This window comes from Lycorma delicatula, chromosome 10 (assembly GCF_047948215.1).
Source record: "Lycorma delicatula isolate Av1 chromosome 10, ASM4794821v1, whole genome shotgun sequence".
Taxonomy (NCBI): Eukaryota; Metazoa; Arthropoda; class Insecta; order Hemiptera; family Fulgoridae; genus Lycorma; species Lycorma delicatula.
In genome coordinates this window covers 10,603,538-10,619,371 of record NC_134464.1, presented here as the reverse complement: position 1 = coordinate 10,619,371, position 15,834 = coordinate 10,603,538, and the positions used below count along the sequence as shown (strand labels likewise).

Genomic DNA, 15,834 nt, shown 5'->3' with positions numbered 1-15,834 from the left:
CTAACTGATTCACCATACCCATATTCAGATTATAAAAACAAATATCCCTTACATGAGAGTGATTGTTCACAAGGTGGATCAATAAAAATGGGTGTTATTGATTTGAAAATTAATATTGAAGTTGAAGAGAATTTTAAACCCAATACAATCGCATATTGTTTATTAATATATGAAAATATAGTGGTTTACTAGTGGTTTAACCGGCAAAGTAATAAAAAAACCTTCATAATTAGTTTATTTTATTTTTATTATTATTTCATGAACTTTTAAATTATTTGTTTATTTTTATTATTATTATTTTTTATCTACCTATTTTTATTTTTTTTCTAATACAGAATTGTGCTTACGTTTGTGGTGAAAATTTACCTAGAAAGAGGGAGTCGCTCTCGTGAAAAAAAAACTTCGGGTCCAAGCACAATCTTTAATTTATTTAATGTATTGATTTATTGAAGGAGACAGAGTCGTCTTTTGCTGTGCTTTTTGTAGTAGATACACTGTTTTGTGGTGAAAATTTAATTAGAAAGAAGGGGTTGCTCTCGTGAAAAAAACATTGGGTTCAAGCACAGTGGTTCATGCTGGGGGTGTGTTTGAACCCGAGGTTTCTATACTACTGATGGAAGTCAGAGAAAGCAAAATCTAGAGAATAGGGTGGATATTCTGGCACTTCATAGTGCAAATCCTTCAATTTTCCAATTGCTGAGACACTATTGTGGGCAAATGCATTGTCCTGATGGAAGATGAATTTTTCTTCTGCAAGCCAGATCTGTTTTCTTGAATTTTTGCATCCAGTTTCATTAAATGGTTAGAATAGTATTCCCCAGTTATTATTTTACTTTTGTCAAGATAGTCGATTAATAGAATTCCTTTTTCATCACAAAAAACTGATGCTATAACCTTTCCTGATGATGGCACCATCTTCACTTTCACCTTCACCTTGGAGCTGAAGAACCAGTTTCTGTCTACTGCATGGATTGTTGTTTCGATTCTGGTGTGTAATGCTGAATTCATGTTTCATGACGTATTCACTCAGAAAATTACTCTTGTTTTTCATAAAACACGCCAAGCACTGTTCAGAGTATCATGCGAGTGTATTTTTATCCGTAATGAGCACACTCAGCACCCATCTTGGACAAAGCTTTTTCATGTGCAAAATATAATCAACACATTCTTTGAAATCCCTACAGTCATTGCAATTTCCAAAATCACATTGTGGTGCACTTTTTTGATGATTTCCAGTGTGGTTGCACTTTTCAGACATCCTTCAGGTAAATCATCTTGGATGGTTTCACAGCCACGTTTAAACTTGGCTGCCCATTTCTTCTCAGTAGAAATTGAGGAACAGTCCATACACATTTATGATCCTTGAATGAATTTTGATTGGCATCAAACCTTCTTTTATGAAGAATTTTATCACTGCACAATACTCTATTTTCTCCATTTCTAATAACAAATGTACTGCAACAAATTCAGACAGCTGCCTTCAGCTAAGTGCTGGTTGGAATGACTTGAAATTTCACATGGCTCCTTCTAACAGTTGTACCAACATGTGGCTAGTGCTGCAATCTATGGTCAAGGTCAAAAATGTTTCAGAACACCCATGTATATTAAAATTAATAGAATAAAAAGTAAACTATATTTGGATACTGGTGTTCCTCAGGGAACCATTCTTGGGCCTTTATTATTTACTATTTATACTGATGACATATTTGAACTATAAAATCCTGATTGCAGAATTTTATCTTATTCTGATGACACAGTTACAAGATGTTATGGAAATTCTTGGTTTCAAGTTTATAATAAATTGGAAAAACAACTTACTGTGTTAAAGGTAAGTTAAAAGTAAGTGGTTAGATTCTAATAAGTTAGCTGTAATTGTAAGTAAAACTGTATGTTTAATTTTTGGTAATCATTATGACTGTATTCCTACTGATTTTAATGATGTTCTCGGCAATGAATCTGTTCAAAAAAATGTTATACCAACTGTTTAGGTATTAACATTGATCAACATTTCATAAGGGATTGTGAAATTTCAAATAAATAAAATAAAATATACTTTTATTTTCAAATTATCTACACTATGCAACATTTTTACTGTTAAAAATTTATTTACCATTATGAATGGAATTTATTAAAGTACTGTTAGCAATGGTTTAACTGAATTGGGGTCAGCTAATACAAATCAAACAATTAAAAACTAAACATAACAAAATAGAGAAATTCTTAAAAAATAAAATAAAAATATAAAATATAACTTAATTGATTTGAAAAGTATACATTAGAATCTTTGAGTCGCTACAGTAAAACTACATAAATACTCGTAATTTATCTAATAAGAAATATAAATCCATTCAATTATTGATAATATATAATTGAGAAAGAAATTGATAAAAAGAATCATAAATACACTGATATGTATATTATTTTAATAAACTTCCTTTTAAAAATAAAACTGTTTTGGTTGATTGGTGAAGTGCATTCAAGTTATCAGAAAAGTTCCATGATGTCAATAGTATAGTATCAAGGAATTATTTTTAAAAAATGATAGAAAAGGTTATATAAGAAGAATGAACTTTCATTAAGATTATTTCACACTGATGAATACTTAAGTGACTGTATTGGATGATATCATTATTTTTGTTTCTAAGTTTTAGTTTAAAGTTTTTGTAATTGTATATCTGACTGCGTACGGTTACCTCAGCATCTCTACAGAGTAGCGTCAACACAATGTCTCTACACTGTATTACTATGTAACCGGGTATTAAATATAAATTAATTCCACCATAGACAAGAAGAGTGAATTAAATAAAAGTGTATAAAAAAAAAACTTGTTATAAGGCAGTAACTTTAAATATTATTTGACTGTCTTTAATAAATATCTTTTCTCCAAACAAATATTAAATATAAGAAAATAATCAACAAAAATACTAAACTTTTTTTATATATATTACATTACCCATAGGTAAAATAAGTAGTAAACTAAACACATTAATTTTTTTTTTTAATTATTTCAAAAATTAAAAATAACTTAAATAATAAAAGATTTTTATAAAAAATACTTTAATGATTTTAGTAACTAGTTCTCTGATGATGGCAAACACTGAATATAGTTTAGACAGATATTTGGAAAAAACAATTTATTTTGGTGGTTCACGATATTAATACTACATTTAATTACATACCTAAATCCAGACCAAGCAAAACCTCCAAATCCAACAGCCACAGTTAATGTAGCAACAACAGCAGCTGGAGAACTGGAATGTGAAGCAGCTAATAAAAATATCATCTGACTTACAAATCCAGAACAAGTAAACAGTTTTCTAACCTAAAAAAACAATAAAAAAAAATTATTAAAATATTTAACAAGAATAAAAAAAAGTACAATAATTTATCGGGTTTCTTTTACATGGAATAATTCCACAAAACATTATAATTAGTAGGATTTAATAAGCACAATTTCAGACTGCACTAACTTCAGTAAAAGAAAATACATTTTATTTTGAAAGCTCAATACTGTAATGTTGTGAGAGTGATTAGGACTACTAACTTAAGTAAAAAAAAAAAAACTAATTCAGTTGCAGGCTTATTAGCCACTTGAAAGGAAAGTAAGTTCCCAAAGAGACCATACTAAACCCAGAACACAGAAAACAACAGCTCAATATCAATCTGTTGAGATGAACAATCTTCAACTAGTTAAAAATTCTTAACTTGCTAAAAATTTGATGATAGTCCCACTAGCGATCTGAGACTCAGACTTACTTTACCCAGTCACAATTTTTATTAGCCCCAAGGCATACTAAGATATAATTAAACAAGAATACAATCCATTGTAAAATTCTGAAGTTTTTTTATAAAAAATATGTATACCATATTAAAAAATTACCTTTTTTTATAAAAATAAAATTATTTATAAAAATTAAAAAATAGCTTTTTTTATAAAGATATATATAATCTTTTTCATGTGTATGTGCACCTCTTACAAAATTTCAGTGCCTGCATTGTGCAATACAAAGACTCAAACAAATCTGTAATGATGTTTTATCTACCACTTAATACTAATGAACACATGACTCCTGACTTGATGAAGGACCCAGATAAAATGTTACTAAGCCACTAAAAACAACCCTAAGAACTTCCTGAAAAATTTCACAAGCTAAACACAATATATGGAATTAATAATAGTTTAAGCACAAAAAATATAATTGTAATTTTTATCAGAAAGATATTTTGAAAAACTTCACTCAGAATTTTTGGCTATAATAAAAATTTAATTCCACAAAAAATATTTTGATAACATAAATAAATCTAAATCTAATGACCCACTGGTAGAATGCAACATTTAATATTTCAAAACCCGCATTTCTCAACCTGGAGATCGCAGTGATATGAAAAGGGAGATCACAAAATTAGCCTATAACTTTGCACATAAACAATAATGAAATCATTTTATGAGAAAAAATCATTTATTATAAATATTTTAATTACATTAATAAATACACACGTAAAGAAAATAAATTAATGAGATGGTTGCATTTGCTTTTCAATTAAAAGTTTCTCCATTTGTATGGATCTATGTTAGAAACAAAAACAAATATTTTTCAAGTGGTAAAAGGTGATTAATATATTTAGTTTTTAGCACAACCGTAAACAAAAAATCCTTTTCACAGAGGTAAGATGTGGCAAAAGGAATTAATATTTTCAATGCTTCTGTGACTAATTTCCATATTCACTTCAAACAAGTCAAAACATATCTAAATCTTCAGATGTGAATTGCAGTTGTAACATTTTATCGGCAGGCATTTCAATGAGCTGGTTTTAAGCGTTAATTGTTAAGTAAGCAGCTATAAAACAATGTTTTCACCAAATGGATTCAGTACCCATCTCTTTGAGAAAGCATTTTTATCTTCCAAGAAATACTCCACAAAATGAATTTTTAGCTCATGCCAATGCATCATGCTATCCAAACTGTGCAAAAATGCTATTAGCTGATGCAAAAATACATCAGCTAAGTAAGCCAACACCAACATATACTCATTATTCTGTAAACACATTGAATACTAAAAAATTCATTTGAACTCACTTGCTGGATTATCTGATCATGAATACTGGCAGCCATATCATCAGTCGCCTTGATACTATGTTATTAGAAAGCACATTTTTTTTTTTTTCATTGGAAAGTGGATTGCAGTTGGGGGGAGGGTCGTGAAATATTCATATTTTTTTTTTTTTTTTTTTTTTTTTTTTACTTTTTGAGGGTCATGGATCTAAAACAACATAATTTATTATACTAATCTATAAGATTTCTCATAGTATAGAATAAGATAGACTTTCAGATTCAGAGTCCTCCAAATTCATTAATTAATATTTCAATTCTGAAATTATTCCTGATGACGATCATTCTCTCGTATTATTGAAGTGTTTGCAGCATTGTTTTAAGTTTTAGAGTTTGTGTCTATGATGGATATCAAATAATAAATGTCAAGCAACATAGATCATATACAAATGATGATGTATGAAAAAACCTCATGCTTTTCATATTAGTTATTCATTTCCATCAAAATCTGGTGAATTCATTCTTATTTGTAAAAAATATTTTATGCATTTAAGTCTGAATAAAACACAGTCTTTATAATATATGTAAGTTAGTAAAATCTGGGGAAGGAATACAGGAATGCAGAGAAGGGGACAGAGTCAGTCACCGGTCAGTTCCCAAAAAAGAATCGATTAGAAAATTCATTGAGAAGTAAGAACCTTAAAAGCTCTGAAAGCCATTATAACAGAAAAAAAAATTATGTCACGTGTGTAGTGAAATGATAATAATTACTAAATTATGGAAAGCATATAACGATACAGTTTATATTCAATTAAAGACTTCTAGATCTATGTTTCAAAAAATTTTCTGTAATGAATTCAATACAATGTTTAAAAGTCCAGTGTCTGACATAGGTAGTTTGAGCACACTCCTTATTCGGCAAATAGAAACTGGAAACAAAAAAGAAAAACTTAATTTCACACTGGAGAAGAGAATTCATAAGAAGCATGCCTCAGCTCAGGATTCTATAAATTGATACACTAAAATTACGAATGAAATACAACATTCATTTTATGTTTGGATATGCAGCAAGTGCAGCCTTTGCCCAAATCTCCTATTCAACAAGCACAGTAGGTGAGACAGATTGGGTTTTACAGTTTACATGTAATCGGCTTAAAAGGAAAAGAACCTTTCTTATATATATGGACTGAGGAACTGGGTGGTAGCGGCCCAACTGAAGTTTCATCTGCTTTATTACATTATCTGAAAAATTATGTATCTAACAAAAACCATGCACACATTTTGTGTGATAGTTGCAGCATTTAGAACACAATAATATAGTTTTTCATTCCTCGATGCATTACACGGTACGATTTAATCATTCATCAATGACATAATATATTTCCCTAGGTGAGGGCAACGTTTCCTACCAATAGATTGAATATTTGGGAGAACTGGAAAAAGATTAAGAAAGAAACCAACAATCATTAAACCAGGGGAGTACTACAGCTTTTACAGTGATTTTGAACGAGTAAAAAAACTAGGAATGGATTGGCACTTATTAAATACAAAATCATTATCTAGTATTTTCAAAAATCTTAATAATATTAATAACTTAAAAAATGTTTTGCATTAGGATTGTTAAACTGGAAATAAAACTTCAGTTGTGGTTCAATCATTACTGTTTCAAATTTTAAGATGTAAATGAACAGTCAAATGAGCCGACCCTACTGAATTGTGATTGGACTCCAGTAAAGTGTTTTGCTTTTAATTTATACTTGTAAAATTTGATCGTGGCATCGAAGCAGCAAAAAAAAAAGGATGCTAATAATTTTCTGAGCATCTGTCTCCCGAGTGTTGGAGAAATGAAGAACAACTGTTAAGGTATGCTAATATAAATGGCAGAATGACAAGATCTGAATATGACAAAAAAGAACAGCAACTTTGTGATTGTTTGGGAGATGACTATGATATCATATTTAATGAAATGTATAAACGTATCATTTAACTGTTAATACTACTTTGTTTATCTTATAATTGTATGTAAAAACATTTGATTTTTTTTTTTACAATAATAAAATAAAATTGGTTTCTGTAATGTCTTCCATGTTCAATCAAAGTCAAACATCTCCTAAAACCACCCAAACAAAAACTGACAAGTCCATTCGTACCAAGCAAAACCCAAACATGACCATATTTTAAAGTAAAATATTTAATTAATAAATAGTTTATGATTTGAAATATACATATGCAGTGGTTTAACTATTTATTTTTCATTAAAAAAAAACTGATAGCAAGTTAATAATAAGCCCACTCTTTACAGAAAATTAATTTTTCACTTCCCCTGAAAAATGTGGTATGATGAATATGTCTGTGTTTGCTTGAATACTTCTCATTTAACGTCAATAATATTTTAAGGATCAAGTCATTCGGTAGATTAAGTTTGTTCAAAAGTAGTAACAGTCATAAAATGTTTATATTAACAGAGAATATACCTGCATGGTGGATAAATGACCGCTTGCCCTTAGCCAATCGGCTAAAAAACCACTAGACTGTACAACAATACCCATAACTAAATAAGGTAAAGCCGATAATAGTCCTGCGTCGTGCATGTTAAAATGAAATCTATCTGAAACATAATAGAAAATAATACAAATTTAATAAACAAATGTTTATTTATTTATCCATTAATTACATTTATTATTTATTTACAACCAAAGTACAGGAAGTAAAAAAAAATATTTCACTCCTGTTCATAAGAGAAATATTTAATAACATAAACTTTTGTAGCATTATCGATAAGTTATATTACTCGCTATTAAAAATTCTTAAAACTTACAACCAAAAAAATCATTACAAATGCAATCTAAAAATAGAATCCAACATAATATTAATAAAGTAAATTTACCATTCATAAAAGTAGGTAATTCAGTAAGTAAGGTGTAAAACCCCCAATTTTCACTAAAGTGTGCAGCAATAATGGCCCATACAGGTGCTGAAACTAACATTCTGCGCCATGGAATATCAACTTTCTGCAAGTCATAAAATACATAAAGAAAAAGACATTAATTATTTTTCATTAATACTTATCAACCCTTTAAAAAGTTAATCTAATCCAAATATATTAATACATATCATATTCCAAAATGATATTTATACTTACTTATACACATTTTTTTTAAATATCTGTAAAATTTCAAAACTGTAGTTTTATTTTTTATAAGTGTAATATTGCTTAAAAAATTAAGTTTACAAAATGTTAAAGTGTTTTTAAAACATACAAGGGTGACCTGAACTAACTTTAAACAAATCTAACAACCACCAGCAATTTTTTCTCTGAATATAATCAGGAGTAATTTCCAACAAAAATTAAAATCTTTTACATGTCGACTCTATAAAAATAATTTTAAACATAAATAAGTCTATTTTACACTTCTCTTGGCATCTTAAATTATATTTAATTTTTTTTTCTTTCTTTCTTTAATGTATTAACAATTCTGTTATAAATAATTATGTGCGAAGTGTTTTTATAAATAAATAAAAGCAATAAACTAATTACTTTATTAATTACATAATTTTTACATTAATGTTACTAATTTTTTATATTTAAAGATGTCATGATGTTACTAAGTTTAAGAAACAGACCTTAGTTTTTATATGCTTTATATATTTATTTAATTGTAAATATAAATAAAACAATATTTGTAACGAGCACAAGTAATCGCAAGCTGAGAGATCAGGCGATCTGGGAGGCCATCTAATGTCACCATTTCATGAAATGACACGTTGTCCAAACAATCGGCATACAGCTGCCATCGATATTCGTGCAGTATGTGACGTTGCTTCGTCTCGTTGAAACCAGGCTGTGTTAAGAATTGGTGGAAATCTCTTTTGTTGTTCCACAACAAAAGTTTCAAGCACGGCTACGTAAAGAGCCGACGTCACTGTAATCGCAAGACCGTTGTCATCCTCAAAAAAATAAGGGCCTATAACACCGTAAGATGACATAGCACACCACACGGTCACTTTCTGGCTGTGCAACAGACGCTGGTGTAGCTGTGTAGGATTTTCTTGTGCCCAGTATCTGAAATTTTGCTCGTTAACAAATCCACTGAGGTGGAAATGCGCTTCGTCTGACATCCACAGTTCGTGAACAAACTCTTCGTTATCATTTATCTTCTGAAGCATTACATTACAGAATTGTGCTCGCACAACTGCATCGTTCAGTTTCAGTTCCTAGACGATCCGCAACTTGTATGGATGGTATTGCAAGTCCTTCACTAACATTCTTCAAACACTTGACTATGCGATTGTAAAGATGCTGAGAGATGACGAATTGACCGGTGTGGACTTTGTGTGACAGCATCTTGTAAAGCTTGAACATTCTGTGGTGTACGGATGGTTCACTCATGGCCTGGAGGTTTCTTTTTCATTGCCGAACCAGTTTCCTCAAAATTAGATATTCATGTTTTAATTGCATGTGCTGATGGAACACGGTCGTGCCGTCCCAGATTAAAATGACGGCGAAATTCTCTACGCGCTCCCTCCACACTGTCATTGTTTTTGTAAAACGCTTTGATAGCAAATGCACGTTGCACACCACTCCAAGGATCTATGACAACTAAATGGCAGGTTAGGTTAGAGAGGCTGGCGACACTTATCAAGTGGTACCAATCGCCCACGGCTACCAACACAACTTTCAAAATTTCCCGTTTCTTTGAATCACCCTGTATATAACATACATAAAACCACAAGAAAGACTAGGGCAGATAGTGAAAAAAAAATTAATGTACTCTTTTCTACTGAGAAATAATGTATATTATGTATACTGTATGTTTCTATTCAACAAGGAATAAAAACAAACTAAATGTAAGCAGGCGTACTTAATTCTTTCATATTTCAACAACAGAAAAATAAATAATAAAAAGAATCATACAGTGTTTATAAAAGTGGGTCCAATCGCATCCTCTATATAATCTCTCTCAGCTTCCGAGATATTTTTATCAGTACGAGGTGTCTCACTTACGACAAAATGCCAAACAATTCCCCACATCAAAGCAAGAATGCCTAAAAAAAAAAAAACAATAATCAACTTACGATGTGTATTCAACATTCCAACTAGCAAACATGTATAAATTAAAAATTAAATTGATAGGTTTCCTATATAATTATCAACAACATGCATTATAAATTCTAACATGTAACTATGAATTTCTCTGTACGCTGTCCCAAAAGGATATTTCATGAAGTCTTAAAAGATTAAATTTGACACATAAAGCCGCAGTGAAAAAAATCCAAAATTTTCAAACAGGGGTTTAAAAGTGGTTGAAAATTTATAAACAAGTCTTAAAACAAATAGATACAAAATATTGTTTCATGAATATAACAAAAATAATTAATCAGAACAAGTAACATACCAAATATATAAAAAACAGCAGACCATCCTTGATTTTCTGCTAAAGCTCCAGACAGTGGTAATGCAGCTACTGTTCCAAAATAACTTCCAGAGAATACTATAGTCACTAAACGACTGCGTTCTGCAGGTGGTGCCCAGCGACTCCAAACACCAAGCATTGCTGGATAAGTAACACCCTGTAAAATTTTAAAAATAAGTTTTAAAACTAAAATTTGAACAGTCCATTTTTACAAATAAAATATAATCAGTTTGGTTGATTAAAAAAAAAACACACACATTAAGATGCTGTCCTGTCAAACCAATAATTTTAATAGAAAAAAAATCAGTAGATGTAACCATGACAGGGAAACATAAGAAGTAAGAGTACAGGCAGCAAAAAATAAAATTAAACCGAGTACATGAAAAAAGAGTAGCAGCTAGAAGAGTAGAAGGAGATTAAATTTTAGGAGTACAAGGCCTAACTGCAACTGACAGGCATCTTTGACTTTTTGTGTAACACAGATTGGAAACATATTCCCAGGAATATCCAAAAACAAAGTCACCAACCACCCTGAATTCAATAAAAAAAATGTAGACAATCAATCAAGGGGTCAATTTTCATGGCAGAGTGGCAGCAGCATCTCTGCCTTTCATCTGGAGGTTCAGTGTTCAAATCCCAGTCAGGCATGGAATTTTTAAAATGCTACAACAAAATTCCATATTCCAGTTACAAGCTTCAGAGCTTCTGTGAAATTGATCAACCAAAAATAAAAAATAAATAAAAATTAAAATGAATCCACAGACATACTACCTCTGATTGGAATAGCCACATCTTGCCCAGGACTTGGGTAAGATAAAAACAATCAAACTAAAGAAAAAGATAAAGGTAGAAAAAGTAAAAAGAAGAAAACGTTTGAAAAAATTAATAGAATGATTAAAATAGCGGTCAAAAAATTTCCACCGGAATAAAAGATTAAAAAAGTTCAATGTATATAAAGATGACTGACAAGAGGGATAGGAGAGGCTTGAAAGACACGATTTAGGATAAATGTGTACAGAAAAATAATTAATGGAACAGAAGAAGGGAGAATATTGTAAGTAAATGGTAATGTTTAATAATTTAAATTTAAGCAGATAGTAAAATTATTAGTTTCTAGTTGTATACTTTGAAATTAATGTTTTCAAATTCTTGTAAACATTACTAGTTCGTATAATCACTTTTCCTTTTATCATTACTAACTTTGTGTTTAGTGATACTACTCTGATCAGAGCTTTCTCAAATTTCCCTTATCCTTTTAAGCAAATGCTGGGAAAATTTGTTTTTTTATCTACATACTAGCACATCAACTCATTCCTGACATATTTTATTCAACATATATACTAACACATAAGAAATACTAACTGATCAAACTGCAATTTAAACCTTACACTGTATTTACAAATATAAAAAAGGCTAGTATTCAAAGAATATATATTTTCATCTCAATGATTACTGAATACTCAATGATTAATGATTTCTAAATATTGTTTTTTATTTTTACTTTAATTTTAGATTTTTCTTTTTTATTATATAATAGTTAATAGTTATAATAATATTATAGTACAATAGTTATATTAATATTAATAGTTTTCTTTTTTTATTTGGTTACAATTAACTGGATATAAATAAAGAGCTATGGTAAATAATTAGACAAAGACTGGAAAACAAAATAACATTCAAAATCTAAAATCTAAACCTTTACTTAAAATCTAAACCTATATCATTAAATTTGGGAAAAATCTTTTCTTTCCTCCATTCATTAAAAAAAAATTTAAAAAACCATCCACAAGATTGGAAAAGCCTCAAAAAATCAGGAATGGAACAGGCAATTGTTTTTGTAATTTGGGTAATTTTGTATAACTGGTAATGATGTAAATTAGGATGTTGGTATTGCCAAATGCGATTTTCCTGCTATATCAAATTCTAATGGCTCTTTATGCAGTTTAATGTAACCATAAACTATAAACCATAAATGAAAAAGTAAATTACAAAGATCTAAAATTAAAGTAAATAAATATTCAATAATCATGTGGACATTTTGTGCAGTAACTTTTTTCTTTTTTTTTTTTTTTAAAAGCCTTTGCTTTATTTTTATACTAACGTATTTTTTTTGTAAATACATCATCAGGCTTACACTCCAGTTTGATAAGTAAAAGTTCATTGTGCATTGCTTTCCTAAATTAATAAATTTAGGAATTTTCTTCACATAAAAGTATATACAATGAATAAAATATGTAAGGAATGGGTTGATGTGCTAGTACGAGAATAACTAATGATTATTCAGCACCTGTCAACCACCCACAGCTCTAAAAAATAAAATCAAATTAAAAACAAAATTCAATATACAAGTCTATAAATAATGATCTGAATATTAGAGATATTAAAGGTATCTGAATATTTTAAATATTTGACATCTTGTTAATATTAAAATTGGTATTTTTAATATTTACACAGTTTAGACTTTGATTTAATATCCCCATCACTCATGTGTTTAAATTTCAGCTAGGCCAATTAATTAATGCTTATTTTTTAATTACAGCTACAGAATCGTACTTAAAAATCCGTATCATTGATTACCCTAGAAAGCATTATAAATATAGCTTTTCATTATCAAAATAGCTTTTTAATACAACCACAAAGATCCAAGGTATGTATTGTAGCAAAATTTGATTTTTATAAAGATTATCAGAGAAAACACCAATATTTCAATGAAAATTTACTGTTTGCAAATAAAATATAATACGTAAACAAAATTTTAATTATTTGAAATTTGTATTTATTTTATTTGTTATAACAGTTCTTAGATTTATACAGCAGAGACAATAATTCACAATTTTTAAAAGCTCAATATGAAATACTAATTTTTTAAATTAAATGATCTTTCAGTACAATTATTTTAATTTTATTAAATAAATTATATAATGTAAACAACAAACCTCAAATAATCCTTCAATAACTCTTGCTACTATAAGAAGATAAACGCTAAGTTTAGCAAGAAGAGGAGTTAACAATGTGACAATAGCAGTTGCAGCAACACCAAAACCAAACAACCATTTTCCACCATAATAGCAAGCTAACCAGCCTCCAAGAATTTGTGTAGCTATATAACCATAGAAGAATGAGCTAAGCACCAAACCTTGTGTTTTTCGATCCCATGAAAAATCAGGCTCCTATAAAAAATAATATGCTGATTTAGGATAATATATAATTTATAAATTCAAATATTTAATTTCTCTGATATTAAAAACAAGATTTCTTGATGAAGATCTTGTACACAAATAAAAACAAAAACATACTTTTAAACATGTAAATCCACAATCTAAATGAAACAATTTTAAATCACACACACTGTTTACTGGAATCTTTAAAACTTTCATATTAAAAAAAGGTATACAGTAACTGACTGAAAAATTATTTTACAATTCAATTAAACTTCCTTAAAGTATATCACTTTTAGATTCAGATTAAAGAGAGAACCACTTTCATCCAACAAGAAGTTCAGCAATTATTTGGGCATTTTATGAAATCCTCAAGAAAAGAAACATAGTCCCATTCTGAAATTCTGCCACTGCTACGGTATTCCACACATGCGCACTGTGTACCTGCATCTGTTGGCAAGCCACAGACACTATTACAGAAATATTCGACTGTGTTTACGTTTGTTTGTAAGTATTTAAAATGCCTCTGCTGATCGAGAATCCTGCCGGCTGTGAAATACGTAGTGCCATTCACTTTCTTAGTGCTAAAGGCATGAAAGAGTCTCAAATTCATCAGGTCAGTGAAGTGTATGGAGAAAACATTATGAGCGATGGAAAGGTACAGAAGTGGGTTAGAGTTTTTAAAGATGGCCACCAGAATGTTTATGATGAGGAATGAAATGGACGACCTTCTGACATTACTGAAGATTTGGTACAGAAAGTTGACAAAAACATGAGAGAACAGACGTTTTATGATTTCTTCACTATCTGAAGGGTTTCCTCAGGTTTCGAGAAGTACTGTCTATGAAATTGTGACCGAACGCTTAAATTATCTTAAGTTGTGCTCACATTGGGTACCAAAATGGCTGACACGAAACACACGTTTAGGCAGTGTGTTGACTTTTCTTGGGCGATACTATGTAAAGGGTGATGATTTTTTATGCCAAATTGTTACAGACGACGAAACATGGGTGGCTTACATTACACCGAAATCAAAGCACCATGACGACAATGATGGTGTCAAAGCAACCGTGTTGCAGTGGTTATTAAATCAAGCGGCAGACTTCTATGACGACGGTGTTCAAAAGCTGGTTTCACAATACAAGTGCCTAAATATTGATGGCAATTATGTAGAAAAGTAGATTAAAGTACAGGCTTTCACGTAAAAATAAAATTGTTAAGAATAGTGTACTCGTTTTTTTTAACTCCAAAACGGTACTTACTTTAAAAACATGACTCATATATATACATATTATATTAATCCGATCTACCCATTCTCGAAAGGATCGATTTTAGCAAAATATATACATACATATACACTAAGCATCCTGTTTCATCACCTCAAATCTACTTATGAATCCAGTATTGCTTTGTAGTACTGTTTGCTGAGGAATATTGGAAAACATTTCCAACAGAATATTTTCAATGAGTAAGTTTGGGCTATTAGGAATCATTCTATATATAACAAAATATAGTTGAAAACAGATACAGCTTTAATGTTTTTATATTTTCTAGGATAATTAAATAAAGATATGTACTACCTGTTTTTTTTTTAATAATACAACATTAACTGAAATCTGATGAACAGGAGCTGTGATATGATCTAAAAAGAAGAAAACAAACAAAAAAAATTAGGTAGCAAATAAAATAACCATTTGCATTCTTTAAATGCTACCAAACTGGAAGAAAACTATTTAATTAAGATGTCCATTTGTAGTTTGGCTAGTTTGTAGAATAGGAAATCACTGTTTTTCTTATTTTAGTATTTTACTGTGGTACATTAAGGCCTAAGAACTAACATTAAATCCAGAACACAAAGATTTGTAATTTTAAATACTGACAAATCTTTCTGCAGTCACTGAAATGCAGCAGCTATTCACAAACAGCAACTGGAATGTTTCAGTACTTTCCTACATATTACATTTTTGAGCTAGAGAAATTAACCATGCGTTCTTTGTTTTATATTATAGTAGTATAGAAACCTGAGGTTTTGTGTCAGGCCAACCAGTCCTGAGCACGAGCCCCTGACGCAAAACCTCAGGTTTTTTTTTTTACAAGAGTGACCCCCCCTCTTTCTAGTTAGATTTTCACCATGAAAGAGTGTATTTACTACAAAAAGCACAGCAAAACATGACTCTGTCTCCTTCAATAAATCAATACATTAAAGACTGAC

The 15,834-nt window shown here is 29.9% G+C and overlaps 1 protein-coding gene across 3 annotated transcripts in view; it reads right to left on the bottom strand.

Annotated features, from left to right (window-relative positions):
- The window catches only part of LOC142330833 (vesicular glutamate transporter 1-like), a 181,880-nt gene that overhangs the window by 104,215 nt on the left and 61,831 nt on the right, over positions 1 to 15,834 (bottom strand). For all 3 annotated transcript variants that reach the window (XM_075376289.1, XM_075376290.1, XM_075376288.1), the window contains exons 4-9: positions 13,401 to 13,634; positions 10,447 to 10,621; positions 9,966 to 10,096; positions 7,938 to 8,061; positions 7,525 to 7,658; positions 3,180 to 3,322 (exon numbers count right to left, since the gene is read on the bottom strand). In XM_075376289.1, the coding sequence (XP_075232404.1) occupies positions 3,180 to 3,322; positions 7,525 to 7,658; positions 7,938 to 8,061; positions 9,966 to 10,096; positions 10,447 to 10,621; positions 13,401 to 13,634 (941 nt within the window). The remainder of the gene's footprint in view (positions 1 to 3,179; positions 3,323 to 7,524; positions 7,659 to 7,937; positions 8,062 to 9,965; positions 10,097 to 10,446; positions 10,622 to 13,400; positions 13,635 to 15,834) is intronic.